A 25,113-nucleotide genomic window follows, 5' to 3' on the forward strand; every position below is an offset into this window, starting at 1 on the left:
AAGATCATAGATGGACTAATGTGAGACTATACCACCAGCAGTTACCAATGGGTACAGGATGATTTTACTGAAGGAGGATATATCTGCTGATGATTAAGCTGATGTTATTTCCTCCATGGTCCTTAGGAATGCTGCAGATCTATTTTTCTACTTTTTTATCTTATAATCATGTGAGACACAAGGGTGATTACAATGTTTTAAAAGCATTTTTAGTGCAATTTTGAGTTGTTTCAGCTAATAATTTTAATAAAGTTTTAATGTAAGAAATATATAAGTGCCCATATGAAAGAAATATGTAATGAATGTGTGCTTTCTGCAAGGTACTGTTGTGGTTTCAATCTTTTATTATAGTAGATACTCTAGTATTAAATAGCATGTTCTGGCACATTTATGACTGGAAAGAAGACATTAATTCCTAGTGAATAATTAATACAACACTTAAGTGGCTGTGATCATGACTGCTTTTTGACCAGTCTGAATTTCCTGGAACGTTCAGTGATAAGCTACACAAACTTCTGCATAATGCAGTGCTTAGGACTGACCCTCAGTCTCGGTTTTGGCTGTTATTGGCTGCTAGCAGCCAGTGATTTACCTGGGGTGTGGTGTGGCTGTGGCTGCTTTCTGAACACTGGCATTGAAGACCTGCTGAAAAATTGCCAGTTTCATGGAAGGCAAACATGTGTCCCTCTACTGTGACAGGGTTGTGTTGGTGCCACCGTTGCAGAGTCATTCAGAAGCCATAGCCACGTGTACAAACTTGTGGATTTGGTGCAAACCTTGTTTTACTGCATCATTGCCTTTAGACTCCTGGTGTTGATTCTCCCTTGATATTAAATGCAGGGAAAATAGTGAGATGAAATGGTTTGCCATGGTTGCCTGAAAGTTGGCAGCAGAATAGGAGGGAGATGCAGATCCCTCTGAGATGCTTCATACTGGTTTTACTTCATGGGGAATGTGCTTCTTGCCATGGATTTCTACAAAGGTATTATTTCTCTTGCAGTTTGTTTTCCCTGTCTGTCTTTTCCAGACACTACTGCTTTCTTTAGTCTTTCAGGTTTTGTAAATCCGATAGGCCAGTGAGAGAAGTATAAGGATTTTTAGGGAGCTCTGTCATTAGTGTGTTGGGCATTGAAGTTTTTCTTGAAGAAGGGATAGTGCAGAGAGCTGTAGCTTTACAGGCTTCTTTGGCAGAACAGACACCTGCTGTGTACCTAATCCCTTGGCTTTCACTTCTCTAGGAGAAGCAAAGTGTAAAGAAACGGGGTTAGCATTACAATCACATGTTTTTGTTTCAGGACATACAGTAGAACACAAAGTTTGAACAGGAGCAGAAGTTTTGAACAGAGTATGTTGGCCTGAATAAAGTATAGTCATTATGGTAACTGCAACAGACCTGTAAGAATTTCTGAGATTAAAAACCAACAGAATGTAATTTTAATGGTTTGATCAATTTTTGAAATGTAGAATCTCATTTGATTAAACCAGTTTCTATGGCAGCCCAGATCAGGGTTTTGGCATTTAGTGAGGGTAATGTAAGTATAGACAAGCAATGGACTTCTTATAGAGAGGAGTAACAAACATGTGGATGTACTTAAATGTGGGTTTTTGTAGAGCCTTGATTTCCATTCTAAATGAAAATCACATGCTAGAATTTTTGTGCTTTGGAAAAGCATTTAATTTTTTCCTAAATCTTATCTTAATCCATCCAAACCTTTAAACTGAAGTTATTTTTACATGTGGAACATCTTTTTTGATATTAAATTAAATCCTTAAAATGGACATAACAGGAAAGGCGGTAGGGCTGTTTTACAGTACTTTCATGAGCTAGCATTTTTGCCTATAAATACTTACCAAAGTTAATCCACATCTAATACACAAAAAACTCTTCCTTGATGAGATTAAGATTAAAGCAGAGCACATTTCCCATAAAATCTCAGAATTCAGATCTAGTTTTTGGTATTTAGCAGCTGCTGTTTGATTTGAATGAATGCAATCTTTGCCAGATGTGACATATTAACTTTGCTAATATGAATAATGAGTCTCTGTATATGAGCAAATAAGATTCATTAGTGTTTATCTAACATATGACAGATATTAAAATTCTTAGCCTAGGAAAAGCTAGAAAAAGATAGCAAGCATAAGAATTCTGGTTGTTTTGTTGGCTTAAGCTCTGTGTCATTTTATAACCAGGTAAGTAGACACTTTAGGTTCTTAAAACCTACGATGCAACACAACTATTTGATTAAAGAAAAAAAAGAAAAATAAAAAAGAGAGTATACATAAATGGCCTGATATTTCGGGAGAAAACGAGGTTGTAGTGTGCATGTCACTACTGGATCAGTAGGCAGGATTTTCTCTGCTTATTGAGTTGCTCTAGTTATATTTTTCTTTAATGCCTACCACGGTGGGATGCACCAGCTCTCAGTTCCTCCTCCCAAGGAGGGGACTCAGCTGTTCTTGGGAAGGTGTGTTTCAAGCCACCTACATTGCTCCGTTTTTAGTAGCTCCAGCAGTAATGCATTCCTTTTTTATAACTACTAAACATCACCCCACAGAACAGTTGTTGACCAAAGAAGCTGTTTTGTTTCCTTAGAGCTGTTTGTTTCATGAATCTACATTTGTATATGCAATGGCATAGGATGAGAGCGAGTCGTCATTTGTGGTGTGCCTCAGTTTAGAGGGTGGCCTGGTAAGACAGCAGTATCACCCACTTAATTTAAGGACAAAACAGTTTGAGCCAGCCCTGTGTTAAGAAAGTCTTTGCACAATAGCTAAGTGAAATCTCCTCTTTTGTATATATCCTGCCCCATTCTATTTAGTTACAATAATGCAGGGATGACTTTTGTTGGTTTCTCAAACTAGAGGGCTTGTGGTTCCTTAGTGCTGTGGCTACCTTATCAGAAAGAATTCAATAATGGATGCTGTATTAAAATTTTCTAGAGACTGAAATAGCTTGGAAAAAGTTATTATGTTAGGTTGGAATTCCCCTTTATTGGAACTCAATGACTAAACTTTTGATTTTACAATTTCCAGTACGTTTACAGCCTACACTTCCTAAAGCTCTTAGAGCCACCAGACTCATCTTTTGAGAACTTCAGGTTTTTCATCTGAATAAATTGTAAAGAGACAAGACATATTTGTGAGGCAAAATGCTGATAGATTTACAAAATAGTGTTTAAACAGTGGCTAACAGGGCTGTAATGTTAGAAGGCTGGGCACAACAGAACTTGAGACAGGTAAATTAAATAGTCAGCGGGGTCATTCAAGTTTAGGTAGTGTTTGTGCTATAGTAAATTAATCATATGAGTGTCATTGTTGTGTGTATACATACACATATAAGGGGGTGTTGTATGTGTACATGCATATACATGTGCATTCAAGAGCTCTGTTAAAGTTTTCATGTGCATATGTTCATATGCATAACTTGGAAACAGGTTACCCTTCAAGAGTGGAGATGCAGAGCTTTAGTGGTCGCTCTGTGAAAGGGAACAGGAGCACATTTTTGTATACGCAGTCACAAAGTAATGTGCAGACAAGTTTCAGTGACAGTAACTGCTGAGAAGGCAGCAGGTCTAAGCTTGCAAGAGATTGAACTTACTGGAGAGAATGCTGCCAGATTTATAGCAGCAGTGAGTCACTTAGGAAACCTGTCCTAACTTGACTGAAAATTGCTTCCCCCGTTAGGTGGGAGGAAGGTTTTCTTTGCTGTTCAGTTTCTGTTTTCACCTATCTCATGCTGCTTACCAGCTGAGCCCTGATGAGGTCCTGCAAAGGGAAGAAGGCCAAGCAATAGTGTGTAAAACACGAACCCCCCAGCCAGCTGAGAGAGGCGATTGTCCTGCTCTGCTCCTCAGTGATGTGGCCTCACCTTGGAAATTGTGTGAAGTTTTGGGCAGGATAAGAAAGTTCTGAAGCTGTTACAGAGTGTCCAAAGAGAGCAGAGAGAATGGTGAAGGGCTTTGAGTGGAAGCTGTGTGAGGAGCAACTGATGTCCCTTGGTCTGTTCTGCCTGGAGAAGAGGAGAAACCTCATTGTGGTCTTTACCATCCTCCCAAGGGGAAGAGGAAGGGTAGACACTGATCTGATCTGTGACAGGACCCAAGGCAATGGCCTGAAGTTGTGTCAGCAAGGTTTAGGTTAGATATCAGGAAAAGATTCTTCACCCAGAGGGTGGCTGGGCACTGGAACAGGCTCCTCAGGGCAGTGGTCACAGCACCAGCCTGGCAGACTTAGAGGAGTTTTTGGACAGTGCTCTCAGGCACAGGGCATGACTCTTGGGCTGTGCTGTACAGGGCCAGGAGTTCGACTTGACCATCTCTGAGGGTCCCTTCCAACTCAACATATTGTGTAATTCTGTGAGAAAAGGATAAAGAGGAGATGCTGTTTCTACTATGATGAGAAAATGAATGGCACTCAACTGTCAAAGCCTATTTTAATGCTGTTTATAAAATTAAATCTGATTTTATGATCAGATCAGAACTTACGTAGAAGATACTGTTATGTGGAAGAGAAAAACAATCCTCCCACATTTAGCTTACAGCTTTTTAAAATCTCTGTATATATCAAAACACTGCTGTAAGTTTGCTCTAGTCAGGAAGTTTGTCTTTAAATTTATGATATATTTATGTTGTATTTAAAAAGCAAAAAACTTATCTCAAATGTCATTTAGCATAAATTGATGCTAAATATGATTTTGAAGCCAAAGAAGTCACCTACATATTTTATCACCAATCGGATTTTTATTACAAATTACATACTTGAGCAGCTTCATTCATCCAACTGAAGTTATTTCAGATGACCTTTTCCTCAGCAGCCGCTGTCTGAAGAGAATATTGTTCTGCTGTTAATTGTTTTGGACATAGTGTGTGAAAAATCTTAAGGGAGTTGAATTTTGTTGTTCAGGGTTCACAGTACATAATTTTGCTTGCATGTTTACTGCTGGACTGTCAAAATATATGACAGAGTAAATTTCTCCTACAGATCAATTAATCATGAAAATAGTGTTGAGGTGTTTGATTGACATAGTGAAGCTGTTAATTTAGAGAGTATCAAGATCAAATGGAAGCTACTGCAATTAAGAAGTGACTGTGTTCTCAGCTGAAAAATTTTAATGCTGCATTTTAGATTTTTTTTGAGCATTTTTATGCTGTCTCATGGATGTATGAGGCAATTTCTGTGCTTTATTACATTTAAATACTTAATGTTTAACACAATTTCAGTGCAAATTTTATTTTTTTATAATAGTTTTTTTAATATTGATTGGGGAGAGTTGCTGTACATGTAGTGTTTCTGTACTCTAGTGGTCTTTGAAGAACAAAGGCTTCAGTCATTATGAAATTTTGCTGGGGCTTTTTGTTTTGTTTTCTTCTTTACAACTTTGGTTCAAACTACTATGGTAGCAGTCTAAAAATCCTCCTGCTCATTTCTCTGTGAATGGCTCCTTTATGACTTGTCACTGTATGGTCCTGCTACAAGGTTTGTATTATGAAGTTATGTTCATTATAAAAGACATAATAAGACCTTCTTTGATACCAAATGTTAAATTTGCTACTTTGATATCTATAGCCCCTAATAGCTTAGTTTTTATTGAAAGCCAAAGTTTTCACATTTGTTGTACTTTTTTCGTTTTGTTTTTTTTTTTAATTCAAGCATATGATACTGACAGGTGTCACATAGAATCTAGTGGTCTTCTTATGTCCCTAAAATTCCAGACACAGATAAGGTGGTAAAGCAAGTGTGCTTAGGTGGGAAAAACTTAGATACCCTAAGAAGTCCCTAAATAAATTTAGCCATAGCCTAGTAAGGGAAATTTTTTTCCTTGGGTGAATTGAGCAATTTTCTCATGCCTTTAGTACTTCTGAAGTAGCACTAATCCAGTGCTGAGGCTGCTGTTTCTCATTTTTTCATGAGCATGATGTGCTCACTCATGTACAGCTGCTGGGGAGTAATTTGTTCCAGGTTTTGGCCTCATGTTTCACCTGTGCACTCAGGTGTCTGTGGCCTGATATTGCCTTATTTCCTTATTCAAGATTGCAGGAAACAAGCAAGCATAACCTGACATTAAAACCAGTGCAGAGCTAATAGTGCAGCTCTTAGGTCTCACTGAAGAGAAGTAGGGTAGAGGCCATTAGCCAAGTCTTTGGGGATGCTTGTGAGATGCTCACTCCAATTGACCCTTTGTCACACAGAAATGCACCTGACAGGCTGTGCAAGGAAGTGGTTTAGTTCTCTGCCCTGGAAGAGAGACTGCTCTGCCTGAAGTTTTGGTGGATTTTTTTTAAGATTAGAAAATACTGGAGCAAGAGGGCAATTGATTCTAAATTTATGTTAACAGTAGTAAAGAAAAATTCAATAAGCATATCTGCTTTCTTTGATAAGCCACACATCCTACCTTGGCTTTATCTCTCTTCTGGGTAGCAAGCTTTATTCCTACTACTTTTTATTAAGGAATATGAAAGTGATGAGTGTTACAGAAATTATAGGGTAGCATGCATCTATCTCAGATTGTTTTATTCTGCAGCCACTTGAAAAGATGTGGATTTGAAATGTATGCTGGAGCTATGCTTCTGTGAGCCAAGCAGGAAAATTAGGGTGGTAATTTCCCCATAATTTAGGAACATCTTTTAGATAGATTAGTTTTCAAGGGACACAATACACCTTTCCATTCCTTAGAGCTGGCATTGGTTATGCTGTTTCATATGGCCAAGAGATGTGTTTGAATAGTTGGATTCACAAGCAAGCCAGCCTAGCTATAGCACATTGATAGAGGGTGTTAATTTATTGGTTTTTTTTAATATGAACCACTGTGCTTAGTTATGAGCAAAAGGGGTCTAGTGCAAAGGCAAGGGCTGGTGAACACATGAAGGTTCACGTTTTTAGCCAGGTGAGAAAAGACAGAGCTCTGTTTTTTCTGCCCTCAGCTGTTGCAGCTCTCAGCTGTCTGACTGCCTTCCCATGTGACATTTTTGCACTGCATTTCTAGGTCAATGGTGACACAACTAGCATGCTTGTGCCCAGATTGATCATCTCAGTCTGCTGTACTCCACATGGCTTTCACATCTATCTTTGCCATAGGCTGCGTTTGCATTTCCTCAGGTCTTAAGAAACAGGGGCAGCTCAGCAGGCGCACGTTAACTTCTCATACATCTTCTCACTCACATGGGTGAGCTTTGCAGATAGATCAGTGATGTGGGAAAAGCTGGTATAAAATCAATGTCAGAAACAGAGGTGACATGTTGATAAGATTATGAAAATTTGGCCAGATTAATTCTTCCAGAGAAGAGCTGCCCATGCTGGACATTAGTGTGTGCCTTCTGCTGTGTGTTCTCTTACTCTTTCATGTGGGTGAAAAAAAACCAGCACAGTCAGGTTCACAAGCATCTTTTTGCAGAGAATTGCCTTTAAGGGCATGACTTTTTTCTTTAATTGATAAAGTTATTACTAAAAGTGGTTATATTAGATAGATTTGAAAGAGGATCAGAAACAAGTGAACAGCATCTGCTGTAAAGGGTAGGGCTGGTAAGCAGCCAGTCCCTCTCGTTCCTCTCTTTGGCAGAAGTCTTGTGCATGAGCACTGCTCCTCAGGGCATGGCCACTTTCATTCCTGGGTGTTGTGCCCATGCTGCTGCCCCATGAGTGTCACTGCTCTGCAGGGACACTGCAAGGTCTCTGGTCCCTGTTGCTTTGAAACTTTTAAAACAAATTTGGCAGGAGGTGAAATGTGAGGCTGATCCCATGTGCTTGTATGGCTCTTGGATGCATGGATAGGTGTCACTGAGCAGCTTCTTGCTGGCAGCTGTGGCAGGACTGTGACTGTAAATTGGGGTGCTTAAAACCTGGGATTTCCCCAGTCAGGCTAAAATTGGATGTTGAGGACAACACAGAGAGGTGGGTAAGAGGACAGAGGTGAAGGACAGGAAAGTTTGCCCTGAGAGCTGGAATTGATGATAAACCTGGCAATAGCAGAGAGATGTGCTTTGCCAATCCCAGCTGTGTAATTTTCTGTTTTTTCCTAACACAGATAATTTTAAATAAAATGAGGTGAATAAGTAATTTTTGAGTTACATTTTCTTGCACTTAGTTTCTCCCTAAGACTGCAAAGCTCTGTAGATGATGATGGTGGTATTTTAAAAATTCTGTAGGTTTTCAAATAGAAAAATATTTCTGATAAAGCTCTCTTTTGGCTAATGAAATAGCAGCTTATGTGTGAGTTAGCATTGCTGGCAGATTCAGTAATGGCATGTGATGCAATTACTTTCCTAGAGAGAGAAGCACTTAGACACAAATTTAAGATATTTCTGAACCTAGGCATCAGCTGGAGGTGATTGAAAATACACTATTCTGCACATTTCTTCTCATAATTACTGTGGAAAATATTGTGGCATTGTAGTAAAAAGCAGAGAGTTTAGAATGCTAATAGCTGTAGGGGGAAGAGAATTCCCAAAGAAATGCTATTCTATAATCCCATGCTAATCTCCCCAACAGAAAGCAGAAGAAGAAGAGCTTGTCCTCACCCCTGATGGCACCAGGGAATTCCTGACTTTTGAGGTTCCACTGAATGACTCTGGGTCAGCTGGGCTTGGTGTGAGTGTCAAAGGTAACCGGTCAAAAGAAAACCACGCCGATTTAGGAATCTTCGTCAAGTCCATTATTAACGGGGGAGCAGCATCCAAGGTAAGAGGGAATATTTGTGGGAATATCTGTGTACTTTGGTCTTCCAGTTTGTACTTTGTACTTCCAGTTTTCCACAATAAGTTATTTTGAAAATAACCATAGATTGAAGAGGAATGAGATCTCTAGTGTTCTCCAATTATACCATCAGAGGTAACATTTAGATTTCTACTCACATGTTTGCATGTCCCAGGATTTAAACAGCCCTAACAGATTCGGGAAGGAACGAGCCATCTCTGCTGCAGTTCCATTAGTATGCCATTTGAGCAAACAGGTTATGATAATAGCTTTCAGTGCAAGTCTGTAATTGGAATAGACATTTCCTATAGTAGCTGCAATGGAAGCTATTATTGCAGCGATTATTTGGCCATAAACCCTTAGGACTAGTTGTTGAATATTTTTCTTTTGATTTGTTTTTTATTTTATTCTCTCCAATAGACAAAGCTCCTTTTGTGTGTGCTTTATGTAACTATCTATAATTTTTACTTTTTCAGGATGGCAGGCTTCGAGTGAATGATCAACTAATAGCAGTTAATGGAGAGTCATTATTGGGCAAAACAAATCAAGATGCTATGGAAACCTTAAGGAGATCTATGTCCACTGAAGGAAACAAACGAGGAATGATTCAGCTTATTGTGGCAAGGCGAATAAGTAAATGCAATGAGGTAATAAGCTCTTGATATTGGGATTGGCAATTTTCACTTCTGAGATATTTGTGTTTACAGCAGATGTCATGTTTCCTCTGAGACTTGAAAAGTAATATCTGAGAAGCTAAAGAAAGAGAGAATTACAAAATGATCTGAATTTCAGTGTTAGACATGCTAACGTTATTACTGATCAATAAAGGTTTTCTTTTGAGTATTTTTGTCAATGAAAAACAGGAAACACTGAATAAAACTATATTGATTTTGTAATTGGATCTCACTGTTTATGTGATGTTTGTTCAGCGGAGTTTTTTATAGAGGTCTATTAGATCTTTCTGTTATAGACTTTGTGTTAACTGACTTGTTTTTTTGTCACTTCCAGTTTTTTTAAATTAAGAGTAGAGCTCTTATATTTCACTATTATATTTTATCAAAATAAGAGTTTCATGTATAGATTCTGCAAAACTTTGCACAAAAAATTCAGTCATTTTGAATTTTAACGATATTGTCTCTTGGCCTTAATTGTGGGGGAGGTTGAACTACTCCATTCAGGGTGAAGTGGTGATTCTTCTGATGATTTGCAGCTTTTTTCTTCTCTAGTGCAATGTTATATGTTGATGTTTTGAAATACATTCATGATTTCTAATAGTTTATCTTCTATTTAATGTAATTAATGATATATACTAGGAATATATGGGCATATACTGAGGAGTACTGTAGATGCTGTGGAGGATTGAATTAGACTTCAGAACAAATTGGGAAAGGACTGAGTTAAATAGGATACAGCTGAATGGAGTGTCAGAAAAGCATCTCTTTAGAAATCTGAAAGTCAATTATTTCATTCTTGCTAATAGAGTAAGGTCTTATCAGGAATGTTACTTCTTGATCACTGTGCTTCAAAAACGATGTGCACAAATTGGTTTAGTATCTCTGCTCCTACCTAGGGGAAAAAAGAATGGTTTACTTTTTAATGCATAAATCTAATCTTAAGAAAAAAAAAAACAGTCCATAGTGTATTATAAAATCGTGTCTGGAAAAAGACATTGGGCTTTTTCAAAGTGTTAAGCTCCTCTTGATCAACTGCTTATACAAAGTTTTTGTACATATACATGTTTATGTATATACAAGGTGATGTCCTTATCTAGCCTAATTTAGACTGTCTCTTGGAGACTCTTCTTTTTTTTTACGTAATATCAGATGGTACTACATAAAAAGGGTGAAATATTTTAATCTATTTCTGTGTTTGTTTATTTGTTTTTTTCCCAAAAGGATGATCCCTTTTCTCCTAGTGAAAGTCTTCTTGACTGAATTAATCTAGACAGTGTAAACATGAAGGAGGTAATCCAGCAGTGACGAAACAAAGGCATTTCTCCTTGAATCCTACACAATTTTTGTTAATTCAAGAACAGCTTGGTCCCCTATATCTGCTTGACAATTAGTACAATTTATTTTGCAGAAATCATGTTCCAAAAGCAGCACAGCTGACTGCAGTATATGTGCTTCAAGATGAAAGAACTGATTCTGGAAACAGATTTAGATGAAATTTACCTGCACAAGGGAGGATATGCCCTGTTTTCTGGGCCTCCTTTATAGTTTTTGTGCATTTTCCCAACTCCTTAAAAAACTGGCAAGATGAGCTATAATGATTAAGAAAGCATTGATATGTCACTATTGCTGTAGTAATCATCTTTACAAAGTAAGTTTTGTAAGTAATTTTTCTGAGGAATTATTGCTTTTATCACACTCATCCAAAGGAAATACAATATCAATATTATTTGCATATTTTGAAATGATGAAAGGACAACTTGCATGGACATAAAGCTGTGTACCTGCTGAGCTGGCAGTATGCAAGAAGTCACTTTTCTGAAAGTCGTGCAATGCCCAGACTTCAATGAAATGAAAAACAAAGGGATTTTTTTTCTTGATATTTTGCAATTAAGCCCTGTATCCTCCTTCAAGAATGTGACCGATTTAAACTTCAGATGTTATTGAGCTGATGTAACACTGATAAGCTGTGATCATTTTATTTCTGTATCTTGCATTAATACCATATATGAGTCTGGTATTCAGTCAGCTCAGTCCCTCAGTGGTGGCTGTGTGGCCTGAGACCTGGCTGGAGACAGCATTGCCTCAGTGAGCATCACAGTGAGATTCACCTTCCCATTCACCCACCAGACACTGGCTTCTTTGTTTTCTATTTAATCTATTTAAACGTTTAATTTTTTTAAATTTTAGCACAGTGAGTGTAAGCCTCTTTACTCCAGCTCCCAGCTCCTCAGAAATGGGGATTACTGGTTTAATTAAAAAAAAATGTACAACTTTTGAGAAAGTATTTCTCAGTGTTTTCTATGCTCTTCTCCCTCCTGTTTTTTTCCAAAGGAGTCACCATAAAAAACCAGCAGATAAAAATATACTGTTCAATTGATTTCTTTCATTTTTTGATTCAGCGTTGTACGTGCCCACTCTCTAGACAATTCCATAGCATTGTTTCTTGTTTGTCTGAACTATGATTAAGTGGATCTGGCTTGGTTGTATTCCCTTTTGTGTGTCACCAAGAACAGTGTTCACACTGCTCTGTTCCAGTGTATGGTCACTCCTGCAAGGTCAGGTCTTGGCTGATTCCCTGCCATGCCATTGAGCACCCACAAGTGTCTCAGAAGGGAAATCTGTACAAGGGGCAATAATGCCAATGCAAAAATGATTGTGCTAAACAAAAAAAACCCTAAGCCTTTTTCCCCCTGCCTTCAAGTCTAGTAATTGTTTTGCATTTAAAAATTCAAACTGCCTTCCTTTTAGATAGACTAGACAGCTTCTTTCTTCAGTAAAACTGAATTTGAATTGGATTTTTAAAGAATTTAGTGGTATGAAACTGTTCTTTTGGTTTTAATGTCAATTTTCATAATCACCCTTAGGAATTGCTTAGGAGGGAGAATTAACTTTGCACGGCTCTGCAGATTGTTTCTGCATGTTTCAATTTAGACTAGGATTTTTGTGTACTTTTTGTATTTTGTTTGCTAGTGAGTGACAGCTCGACCTCTGTTGTCCTGGATTAAGGGAGGCAGGAACAGTTGCTTCTGATCTGCTGCAGGGGCACTGTCTTTGTCAGAGAGCTTTCTTTGACTTCTTGAACATGAAATTGTTTCAAAACTTTGTGAAGTGACCTCAGACACTCCTTTCCTTTGCTGTCATTATTCTTAAACGGCTTCACAAGTTCTTATATTGTAAACTAAGCCTTCAGAGCAATTATAATAACAATATAAATATACAATATAAACACCATAAGAGTATTATCTTGACTTCAGAGACGCAGGGAGGGGATAATTTATATCAGCCCTTCCATAACTGTAGAGTCAAAAGAGACCACAAACTTCCCAGAAGGTAAAAAAAGATTTTGTGCTGCTGTGGTTTTGCTGAAGATTTGCCTGTAGACAGAATTTTCATTGGCTCACCAGGAGATAGTGTGTAATCCATCCAGGTTTTCAAGTGAATTGTCTTGTAGTAAATATTGATATAAGCATGGAGTGTTAGTTATGAATGAACTCCAAGTCAAAGCTGTGCATCTGAGTTTTTCTTCTGTTTGCATTATGTCTATACAGAATACAGCAATGTAAAATTCTGCAAGCTGCACTACTGCAAACATTGCAAAACTGTGTTTAAAATCTCAGCCACTGCAGACAAAAATCATGCACTGAATACTTGATGGACGTTTATGTTATTGTAACAAAACCATTTAATTTGGGATTTGGCTATATCTGAGGTTCTCTTGCCCCCCCATTTATAAAAAGTTAAACATTCTGTTCTGTCCTGTATTTTCAGCTTCCAGCGTTACATGTTAACTCATTGATTTTCCTACATGAGCATGGAGAGACTCTTTAAGACACATTTCCAAAGCTGTGAAAACAGTCAGAAAAATAGACAGACTAACAATAATAATATTGACTTGATATTCATATATGGCCAGTTTTTAGCACCTCTTTTTCAGAAGAGGTGGCCATCAACTTTTTAGATCTTTGACTTAGGGTTGAAATTGTTTTAATTGCTCAGCTTTAAGGAGGAGCAGTGGAGCTCCTTGTGCCACGTTCTGTTAATTAGTGATGCTGTTGTGATTAGTCTGTTTGGGCAAACAGCTGGCAGAACGTGCTCATCACTCAGGCACCACTGCCAGGCACGTCCCTGCAGCTGGCAGCTCCATGTGCTGATTCAAGAAAATAAAGGTAATTGTTACTTTGAGAACCCTGCACTTTTCAGTCCTGCAACCTGGACAGCTTAGAGATACAGATTGCTTGTCTGCACTCTGTTCATGTCACAGGCAGGCAGCACTTGTCTGCCATTAAGTGAGAGAGCATCACCATTTTCCTCAAAATGAGAAATTTCAAGGGTTTCTCTTGTCTAGAACTCCCTTTTTTTTTTTTCCTTTTTTTTTTCTTTTTTTTGACAGAATGAATATTTTGCCAAACCTGCCTGAAATGAAGGTTTGCAAATGATTTGTGGATCCTCAAATTTCTTCATGCATGTATGTTCATTTTTTTTCTCTATTTGAAAATGAGCAAACTGTGATGTAGGGCACTGATTCCAGATCGTATAAGGACCTCATCATACACTAAATAAATTGACTGATAGATCAGTGAGAGACTTTGCAAATGGGTGGTTTCATTACAAAAGAAACAAGCAAGCATCTTTTCCAGTATGTATGCAAGTATAAAATATGCTGGCATCATTTTCCCCTGCATGCATTACCTAGTTACCTACATTGAAATTTACGTGACAGGTTTGTTTTTTTCTTTCTCACTAGATTAGTCTTGTGATGACCTTTTGGAGCTGAACTGTCAAAAAGTCTTTAGCATCTTCTCCAAACACAGTGATTTCCCTGTTCATTCCTATCTCCAACTCATTGATAAAGCTGTTTATCAACTTAAGTGTTCCCAGCTCTGATTCCTAGGGGACTCTACAGTTCTTCTCCATCCTAAAGATCAATCTTTGTGTCCAATTGTTTAGCCATTTTTCAACCCAGAAAATGAAAATTTAGCCCAGTCCTATGAAAATGTTGTTTCTTTAATTCCTTAAATATCAATGCCTTGATTTAGACTAGTAGTATTTTTAAAGTATCTGTGTTGTAGAAGGAAGCTGTATTATTTTGGTGACTTTAACCACAGTACACAGATAAGAAGGAAAAAAGAAATCCTGGAGAATAATTCTTTGTGACAGAAAGAGCTTCAGCATTCTGGATGCAGTGTCATATACAGCAAATTTGTATACTGACTTCTTTAACATCCTTAATGCTTGCATGCCTATATTTGGATAATTTATTTTCTGAAGGAAAAAGGGAGTCTGATTCTTGTTTCATTTAAAAAAAAAAAAAAAAAGTTTGTTTATGCTTTGAATATTTTGGCACTCTTCTTGTGCATAAAATTTTTTCATATTTCTGTACATAACTTCAGATAGGATGGATGATGGTGTTTAAGTAAAAGGGACTGTGTTATTTGTCCTTTTATCATCTAGATAAGCAGCAGCTGGGCTAGCTAGTACAGACAGTGCTTTAGCAAACAGCTGGTTTTTATCTGAATGACAAAGGGTCAGGGTAGAGACCTTTTTTTATTTAAAAAAAAATTAATCTTGCTTCTCTTTTTAATTTAAGAGAATTGAGAGAAAAGGAGCTACAGGCAATCTGTGGCATGGAAGGTTTTATTGCATTTTTATGAATATGATCATTTAGTATAGATCAGTGATAGGATCCAGAGAGGAAACTCTCTTTTTTCAGTCTAGAGAGGAGAACGATCAAGGAATCTTACCAGCCAGTGTCTAAAAATATCTGAAGAGTATAATAAAGAAGTATTAAAGAAAACTGATCCAGACTCTTCTCAGGGCTGCCCAGTGCCAGGACAAGAAGCAACAGGCACAAACCAAAATACAAGAAATTTCTTTACACATAAGAAAAAACAAAGTCCTTCCTAGAGGCCAACACTGACACAACTTTCCCTGAGAGGTTGAGGAGCCTCTGATCTTGGGGATATTCAAAATCCAGCTGGCCAGGGCACTGAGCAACCTGCTGTTTCAGACCTTGCTTTGGGCAAGAGGTTGGATTAGATGATCTGCAGTGGTTTAATCCAGCCTCAGTTGGTCTGTGACTGACCTGGCACTAAGGGGGCTCCAGCAGCTCTTGATAGGGGATCAGTTGCCACACGGATTTCATTCCTTGCAAGGCCTTTAATGAAGTTAGGAATTTGTACAACTTTGTTTATAATACCCACTATTTATCAGTTAATCAAATCAAATTATACCAGAAAGCACTGAGAGTAGCTAAGAGAAGGAACTAGAATGTGTAATTCAAGCTGTTTATTAGAAATGCATCATGAAGAATGAGTCTATTTAAACTGCAATCTTGCTTTGGACTGTTTGTCTTGCCCACAACACATTTCCAAATTCTGTGGCTTTTTTCTTGCACAGACTTTTTGTTAACAATGTAAGGAAAAGGTATTTTGTGGTTTTTTTGTGACAACCAGTTGTCTAATTTTTGGTGTTTTATAAAAGACGTTGTGTCTTCTGTAAAATATTTGTGTAGCTGGCTGTCAATGCCTTTGTTTAAACCCATCTTTTGAGATGATAATTAGATATGGAAAAAAATTTACAGAAATCATAAAATATGTGATTCACTTTACAAAACATGGCCATATAAATGCAACACTCCTGCTATTTCTTTTATCTACCCTGTACTCTACTGTACTACCAGGAGTGAATTTCTATGTATTTCTCTCCTTCTGAACCATCTTCTTGTCAGTGTCTTTCTGAAAATCTCTTGAGATGTTTCTGCAAATGAGTCTGAAAGTTGATGGCTTGTCACATGAAGAAGGACTGTGTGATATGGCTCACTAAAAGCTGGACACTTGTTACATAAAGTCATCAGTATAGCACTGGGAGAATAAATCCCAAAGCACTTTGATATTTTCACACCTTATTTAAAGGCAATGAAATAAAGGGTAGTTCATAATTTAGTACCTTTATCATGGAGGTTTAAGCTCTCAAACAGTCTAATGTTGCTATGCTCTTTGTTTCATGAAGTGTTTCAGAAGTTAACATTTCTTTTCAAATGTGCCTTAGATTCCTTTAGAACGGAGTCCACAAATATTGTTTAATTTACTTTTCAGTAAAGCTGTCAGTTGTAATCTGCAATTTAAAAAAACTAATAAAACAAATCCTCATTTCACAATTTAAACCTTATTGAGTCTAATTCACTTGCACTGCAAGTTTATTATTCTCCTGCAGCTTGACGTGCCTCCAATTGTAATTGTGTTGACCCTCCGATGCAGTAAATCTCCCCGGTGCTTATCAAACTGGCAGAGATAAGTCTACAATTTGGAACTTCATTAAATATCTCATTTATATTAAACAGATGATGGCTTTGAACAGAAATAATAATTTTAGGGAGTCTGTGACCTCTGGATGGGGGTCCCTTTGACCGTAAGCGGCGCTGCACAGCCGCTGCCCTGCCCCGTGCCGGGACCGGCCGTGCTCGGGCTCCCTTCATACCTCTGCTGGGGACATGGGCCAAGGCTTTGGAGCCCTTGGAGCAGATTGTTTTAAAGCCTTTCATAGCATACATTTCTTAGTCATCCAGGGAGTGATTAATAATGGGCAGCTGTTTCAGAAAGAAAAAACAACCAACAAACATGTTGCTTGTTTTTGTAATTCCTAAAACTATGAACTGCTCCTCTCGTGCTTGTTTGGAGATCAGTCAGTACTTGGAATAATAATTTCCAGTGGCTTCAGATAGTTTTCAGCATCCTCAGTATCTTTCAGTATCTGGTCCCCACTGTATTTTGAAATGAATGAATTAAATGCTGTGGGATTTGTGTAAGGACACTGTTTAAAATTCAACTTCAATATGAAGAGGCATGTTGGTAAGAAGAGCTAATGCTTTGGTAGCATTACTCTACAAAATACATCTATTTTTAATAGTTGTTTACTTTTTAATAGAGCTGAATTCAGCTCACAATGTTCAGGTGAATTGGTTTAATGGTCTTGGCAAAGCACCTTGGTAGCATTACTGAGAGGACAGCGGGGTGCTGGAGCCCAGGTGAACTGGGAGCTTTAGGGGCAGCAGGAAGGCTGGATGGTGTGAGGATTGGGCCATGATTTGGGGTTTGGAGTCTCTTATGCCTGCAGGGAGCAACTGGGCCCTGCTACATTGGGCATCCACAGTGATCTGTGGGTGCACAGGTACTTACTCTCATTCCCAGGGGCTATGCTGTCAGCAGAGCTGTGGCTTTTGGGGTTGCTAAATCCTGGTAGATGACACCAAATTATTTTCTTTCTGTCTCGTGGGTTCTGCGTTCCCCCAGCTCTGATTCACTGGTGCTCACTGAGGAGAACTTGACTTTTTCCTGTCTTCTTGAAAAATCTGAGAGGCAGCTGTAGGAGGAAAAAGGGATAACCAGCTTCTGCAAGCAAAGGCTGGGCTGGGAAGACTCTCAGGGCAGTCTTCTGAAGGAGAGCAGCTGGGGTGAGCAGGAGGCTGTGCAGCCTTTCTGCTCTCCTGTGAACGTGGCCAAGCAGCTTGTCCATCACTTCCACCACAGACTTCATCTCTCCTGTGATGCTCTGGAGAGAGAATCTAGCTGCAGTTGAGGTGGGCAGGGGCCTGGCAGTCCCAGGGGTTTGAGGGCTGGGGTGGAGGGCACCCCAGGTCTTGCCAATTCCAGTTTTTGTGTCTCTGCCTGGATGCTGCAGCAATAGATTAGAGGAGCTTCCAGGCTGAATGAAGCATGTAAGGCTTCTTTACACTGCAGTCAGGAAAGACAGAGCAAAGAACTCAAAAATAAATTACAGTGCAGTCTGACAACGTTTGTGGCTTTTTCTTTTGTTCCCAACTACAAAACTTTTAAGTGTTGATGATTTCATTTGAAAGTAAGTTACACCACTGTGTCAGCAGCAGCCCAATTCCAAGTGAGAGTTCCTGTTCCACACTCCTGACAAAGGCCTTGTTGTGTTCAGCTGTCAGTGTGCAGAAGATGGCCCAGCTGTCTGCTGATGGTATTGAAAACAGTCCAACTGTCTGTTTAAGAAATTATCCAACAAAGAGACACCAAAATGGAGTGGGTTTTTTTTTTACCAATTTTCTGCTGAAGGATTTGAAATTTGACAGGGCACCATGGGGGGTGCAGTGCAAAGGGGTTAGAAAGTTGGTCATTAGGCAGAGCTGTCACTGCAAATTATCCCTGTCCAGGATGAGGAGTTCTAGCTCATTTGGTGCTTAGACAGGTCTAAGCCTTAGGCCATTTGTTGCAGTTCCCCCATGTGGCTAAGGGGACACTGGGCACTAATTTCCCCTGTCTTTGCAGCTGGAATCACCTGGGAGCCCCTCAGGGCCGGAGCTGCCCGTGGAGACGCTGCTGGAGGAGCGGGAGCGCAGGATCTCCCACTCGCTGTACGGCGGCATCGAGGGGCTCGGCGAGTCGCCCGCCAAGAACGCGGCGCTGGGCAGGATAGTGGGTGAGTCACAGCTGCTCTCGGAGCTTGTGTTTCTGTGCTTCACTGAAGGGTGATTAATGTCTTATGTGGGAATTGGGAACGTGGAGGTCGCACTGACCAACTTAAAACGTGCCTTGAAATTCTTTTATGGAAGCTTTCTGGATAGTTAATGTGAGGAAGAATGTAAGATGGGATTCTAAAGTGAATTTTGTATCCTGTGACAGGTCATAGAATGAGTAATAATAACATTTAACATAGTCTTTCAATGTCTGGTTTGACACAATAAATTATTGGTCGGTCTAGGCTCCATGTTGCATCAAAGTCAGTGACTCAGGGGAATTCATACATTTTTTTCAACATTCCTTCTCCTCTGTTTCAGTCCTACTAAAATACAAAAATAAATGATGCAAACTTGCATCCATTTATGCTTATTAATTTATTTGGATTTTTGCTTTGTATGACACCGATTTTAAAACCTATAAATAAAATCATAGCTAATTTTAATCCCTTGTGTAGATTCTGTGCCCTACCATCTGCATGGTCCCAGTGGATAATGAGGTTATTAGCAGTTGCTTTGCAGCAATTCAACTTCTGATGTACAGAGCTAGGTAATAAGGACTTGCCTTGCCACAGGAGTGGTTGGATTTACTGGCTAGGATGGGATTAGTTTGAAAGGATTTTCAAGTATAAATACAAAAAGCAGCTTGATGAAAATAATACCTGACAGAAGACGTGACGTTTGCTCGCTTGAGTTGCACGTTTTAAAAAGAAGACATGGCTATTAAATCTAGGACTTTTTTTTTTAGTGTATTAGATGCACAGAATATATTAGAGATGCTGCTATAAACTTTATATGAAGCAAGACCTAACTTAGTTTTCAATTGTTTTAGATTAGTTTTCAGCCTTAGAAAATTAGTCTACCACTTAGGCTTTTCCAGTCAACAATTTGTGTATATTTTTCACCCTATATATTTGGATTGGGTTTTTTTCCCCCCCTTCGTGTTTTCTTTTTAAAATGATTTTTGTATTTTGGGGTTTGCATTGTCTTTGTGGTAGCAAAATAGGACTGTTGTTAAACTCTCTGAAAATCCACACGTTTGCTATTTAGGGTATTTCTTCCAGTAAGTATTCTGTCCTTTTTTTGTGCATTTGGGCAATAGTAATTAGAAACATATCATATTCTGTTCTATTGCATTTCATTTTGTACAGCTTGGAAGAAAAAATGTGCACATGAAAATCAAGGCAGTGTGAAACCTTGTCACCCAAAGTCATATGGTCTTAAAGATAGAACTTTATAAAAAAATTGTATTTGTTTGTCAACAAATTTAAGGAGTGATAAAATAATTTGAAGTCTTTAGCACTACTCTCTTATAGAAAGAACCAATTCTTATGGTGTCAAGGCTTTAGATAAAACATTTGCAAGGCACTGCCTGCTGTTTTTTCCATCAGTGCTGCAGAGGATTTACACACAGAGCTCATATAAGCGTTAACAAATTATCACTTAAACACATTGTCCATTGATGGGAGAAGGAGCTGGAGAGAGTCTGGCTGCTTGTGTGTCAGCAATGCAGTTTCCTTTGACATCAGAGGAGCACAGGGCTTGCCTGCCACATTGAACTAGTAGTTCATCAGTCTGGTATCATCCCTTTAGCAGTAGCCAGTAATTGATGTTTAAACTGGAAAAAAAAAAAAAAAAAGGTACTTCCAAAGCTGTTAATATCTAATACTTTTAGATACACTTGCACTGTATACATAGGCAGAAAAAAAAAAAACAAAACAAAAACCCCCCATCATTCATTTTCTAAGTTTCTTACAGCCTGGGGTTAATGTTTTGATTTCCTGTGAATCACTGTTTTTCTGAATTGTTTTCAGGGACCAGGAACTATGTAGAAAAGTGGTTGGTTGTGACTTTAATCCATTGAATCTTTAGTGGAAGCATGTTAGTGGAAAATCAAATTGTGCCTGAAACTCATAGTAAATTGATCTAGTGGCATGTAACTGAAAACTGGTCTTTCCAGGAATGGACTGTTCCTTTCTGCAGTCACAGCAGCTTCACAGACCTGTGATGTTTAAAACCACTTTTAGGGGAATATCAGTTTTCTAATAGACTATTTTTTTTCTGATTTAATCAGTACCACTAAATTAAAACTGTAGTGTTCATAATCTTTAGCATGCAAGTTTTCTTGCAGTGCTATATTACAGAGAGGTGTTGCCTGTTGAGAGAGATATGTACAGTTACTTCCTTAAGAATAGCTAGCATTTTTAAGACTCAGTCACTTTTTATGCAGTGGAATCCCTGTTTATTTTGGCATTGGTAATGAGAAAAAAAAGCAGAGCTATTTTTATTTTCCAAAAAATGTTTGTGTGGTGTTACATGACTCTTCCTCTCTTAAAAATTGCCCTAAAAGTGAGGATTAGTCCTAAGAACAATCTGGCTGAAGAACACTGGAGGTCTGTACCTTCCCACACCAGTCCTGCCCATGAAAACCAGCAAAAGGGAGTTTTTTATGCAGCACTGTTTCCCTTGAGTGCCCTCCCCATATCAAGAAGCCTTTGATGAGCTCTCTGAATCATCTGGTGTCTTTTGATTTACCCCTCAATGGATTTAACTATGTAAACTTTTAGTCCTCAGTACTTTTTAGTGAGGAGATGACAGCTTGTTTTCACAGATGAAGGAGTAGGTCTTCCTGCTGCTTTTGCTCTTGGATGGGTTTGAGTTTTCTTCCTTCCTAAGTTAGACTATATAAAAGTAAAAATCTCAAAGTCTGGAAAATGCCTGCTTATTTTAGTCATTGCTTAAAGTTGGAACAAAGATTTTAAGAGTGTTTTGTTCTTTTAAATACCATTAATGTAATTTCAGAAAGGTATTTAAGACAATTTCCTTACTCTTTCATAACTGACAAGCAAGAGTTGGCTGTCAGAGCCTTGCTGTGAGAGTAGGAATAAAAATACCAATTTTAGGATGTGATTTAAATTATGTAAAATAATGTTTTCTTACTGCAATAAAACTACGTGAATCTTTTCATGTTTCTGATGATCCTCATGCTGATCTACATTTAGAGGTAGTTATTGCTATTACAGATTTCTTTATGCATTTTATTTGATAATATTTCACAGAAAATTTTGATGGAGAAAAGATACAACTTTCTGTAATCAGGGAATACTTTTGTTTTGAAGGAGATGGGATACCTTATTTATATAAATTTGGTCTTTTAAGAATTAGATGACTGTAATAAACCCTTCTATTTATTAATTTTAATATTTACAGGGTGCATGTTATTCAGAAGAGCAAGTCTATTATACTTGTTTGCTTGGCTCTATAATTAAAAATTCAAGTCTTCTTCTGACATACCATTCTTGTATATAATGCATTATGCTCCTGAGTTTTGCAATATACAGATACATAGCTGCTGTCTATATAAATTATTCTTATTCAACAAACAGCTTAGTACAAAGTCCTCTTTCATCTCCTTCTTCTAGTGGCTTATATTCTTTTAATGAACTTGGTGAGTTTTGTTGCTAACAGTGACTAAACAGAAGTCAGGGGCTTCACAGAATAACAATCCCTTGCACTGAATGTGCTTTTCATCCTGAAGGATCCTCCAGAACTTTTAAGATTTGATGGTTCCTACAAAACAAGAAATGCTCTGTTCTCTACATAAATAATTGCTGTCTTAAGGGTAGAATCAGGAGGAAGCACTCCTGACAAAATTTAGCTGGAGATGTAGAGTGTGTGAAATTAAAATAACCCTTTGCAATCAGAATGTAGTTTCTTGGCCAGGAATCTCATCAAAATGTGGAGCTCTTTTACAATAGCTGACAGATCTGAGCAGTTTCTTGAAATCCAAGGCCTGCATACAGTGGAGAATTTTTTGTTGTTAGTCATTCTCCAGGCATTTGTTGTACTATTGGTCTGAATCCCACAGTATCAACATGCTCATGAGTCATTCATAAGGTAATACTGGGCTTTGAACATACGGTGAGAGTGTTCAACAGATTTTGGAGACCATCCTTTAAAGAGAAAGCAATAGCAAAAGCACAAGGATCAAGCCAGAAAGAGTTCCTTGACAGTGCAGTGTCAGTATGGGAGCCAAGTTATCCCAACAAACATATTAACTGAACTTCAGGGGATTTCAAGATTTGAAAGGACCTGGAGCAGTTTAGTTCTTCATGAATAAACTTGTTATTCTATATACTATGTACTGTGTGTGCTCAGGGATCTTTTGGAGGGCTTTGTGTTGGTAGTTTAATTCAGGTACAATACAGGTACAGGTTTTCTGGTGTGTTATAGGTGTATAATAGGTTGGAAGGAGTATATAATTTTTTGAAATATGGTGCTTGGCATATTTTTCCTTGTAGGATGAAAATCCTTATAGGCTTGGACCAGCCATTTAATAGTGGAGCTCTGAGGCTTCTTTTTCTGCACAGATAGGTGGGAACTCTTCTTACCCAATAGTTTGGTGTGGTCCTCAGACTGGGCTGCTTTAGGTTGGTAACTTGTCCAGGAAATTTGAGCATCATTGTCATGAGATGAGAAACATTTGAAAGGGAGAATGTTTTACCTTGCCTAGTATAGTGCCCAAAATACTGTATTTTATTACAGATTACCTCACTGAAGTTGAATTAATATGTGCAAAACTGGACTTGAAGTGTAGTCACAGCCTAAATTTCACAGAGTGTAAATAGCACTTTTCTAGCCTGAGGGAAAATTATTTTCTTGAAGAGGTTTGTAGACAGGTTGAGCAATGCCTTAGATTTGTAGATCAGTCAAATAGACTGAAGATTACTGGGTTTGAAGTTTCTTTGATGTTTCCTTGTAAGGTTTCTCACAACACTTGTGGAATTAATTCTCCAGGGGTATTTTCTGTCCACTTCAGCTGAGTTCTCTACAAAGGATGTATTGAGTCCAGCCCTGAGGTTTGTCCAACCATCTGCTGGAGGTGAAGCCTTTCACCTGTTTTTAGCCTCATCTGCAATGAAAAGCGTAGGCACATCAGATGGGATTTCTCCTAAATTCTAAAGCAACTATTAAAATGTCAGTCTTCACCCTTGTCAGATACAAAGAAGGGTAGTGAAAAGTTAAAAGTGTTACTGAATTACTGTAGCCTCTCAAATGGGAAGTTCAATCTGCCAAATGCCATAAGGTTATACCTTTTCACAATCAATTCTTTGGAGACATTATTAGCTACAGAGTTAACAGTCTTGCAAGCATTATGTTTGGAAAGAAGTACATTACTGGGCTAAATATTAACCTGTCCATCAAAGGAGCTATTGCTGGGCAGAATCAACTGTTATGCAAACTGCATACATTCATTTCAGTTTGACAGTGATGAGATATTCACCATGAAGTACCTTTCTCTTCCAGCCACTTGTTCAGCCTTCTTTAAGCTTCCCTTTCGAAGCCAGGTTTCCCCTGTTTGGAAAGATTACTACATGAATTATCTAGTGCAGTGAGGATTTTACCTATCTTTTTACACATATGGTTTTGTTTGTTTGTTTGTTTATTAACAATTGCATGCAAAGGTAATGATGGTGATTGAAATCTCTACAGAAAAGAGGAAAACTTTATTTCCCCCTAATTATTCACATTTTTCCATATCTATAGTGAAAGTAAAGTGTGGAAATAATTGAAGCAGTTTGAGTTATGGAAATAGAAGTTTTGTGATACATTACTCTGGTGCATCATAGTTTTAGAATAATTTTCAGTTTGTCATAAGATTAATGGTTGATTTAGCTAGTGTGTTTCTTATGAGATATGACAATTTTACAAATTGCTTTAGTAAGATCATACCATCTTTTAACTTTTACTTTCACAAATTTACCTTGATGAAGTCTGGCTCTGAACATACTAATGTTGAGCCTTGATATAGATCCTATCATGTATGTGATGGTTCTTGTTTAAATGTTTTAACAAGTCTTAAAACTCACTTGAATTTGTTAATAATAGAATTTGGCAATTTTCTTTTTCTCCAAATTTTGCATGTGTTCACTTCCCAACATCACTGGAACAATTTCTCATTTCACGAGGGCCAGAGTGATCAGGAAAATAATGGCCTCTGTCCTTGTGGATCACATTCTTTGTTTATATCAAACAAGGTGATACAGGAGGAGATACTGTCTTCTGGGACATGTGCTTTTGAGCATCTCCTCAGCCAGGACTGAGACCAAGGGTACAGACAAAAATGGGAGGTTCCCTCTGAACATCAGGAAATACTTTTTCAGTGTGAGGGTAACCATGCAGAGGGCTCAGGGAGATGGTGCAGAAGCAATACTCAGGAGCAGTTTGTTTGGGTCCTGGACACATGGCTGTAGGTGTCTCTGCTTGAGTGGAAAG

The 25,113-nt window shown here is 38.2% G+C and overlaps 1 protein-coding gene across 14 annotated transcripts in view; it reads left to right on the forward strand.

Moving 5' to 3' along the window:
* The window catches only part of PARD3 (par-3 family cell polarity regulator), a 438,577-nt gene that overhangs the window by 256,784 nt on the left and 156,680 nt on the right, over window positions 1–25,113 (forward strand). For all 14 annotated transcript variants that reach the window (XM_079300415.1, XM_079300424.1, XM_079300421.1 and 11 more), the window contains 3 exons: window positions 8,485–8,673; window positions 9,165–9,335; window positions 18,650–18,800. In XM_079300415.1, the coding sequence (XP_079156541.1) occupies window positions 8,485–8,673; window positions 9,165–9,335; window positions 18,650–18,800 (511 nt within the window). The remainder of the gene's footprint in view (window positions 1–8,484; window positions 8,674–9,164; window positions 9,336–18,649; window positions 18,801–25,113) is intronic.

This window comes from Erithacus rubecula (assembly GCF_903797595.1).
Source record: "Erithacus rubecula genome assembly, chromosome: 3".
NCBI classification, from domain to species: domain Eukaryota; kingdom Metazoa; phylum Chordata; class Aves; order Passeriformes; family Muscicapidae; genus Erithacus; species Erithacus rubecula.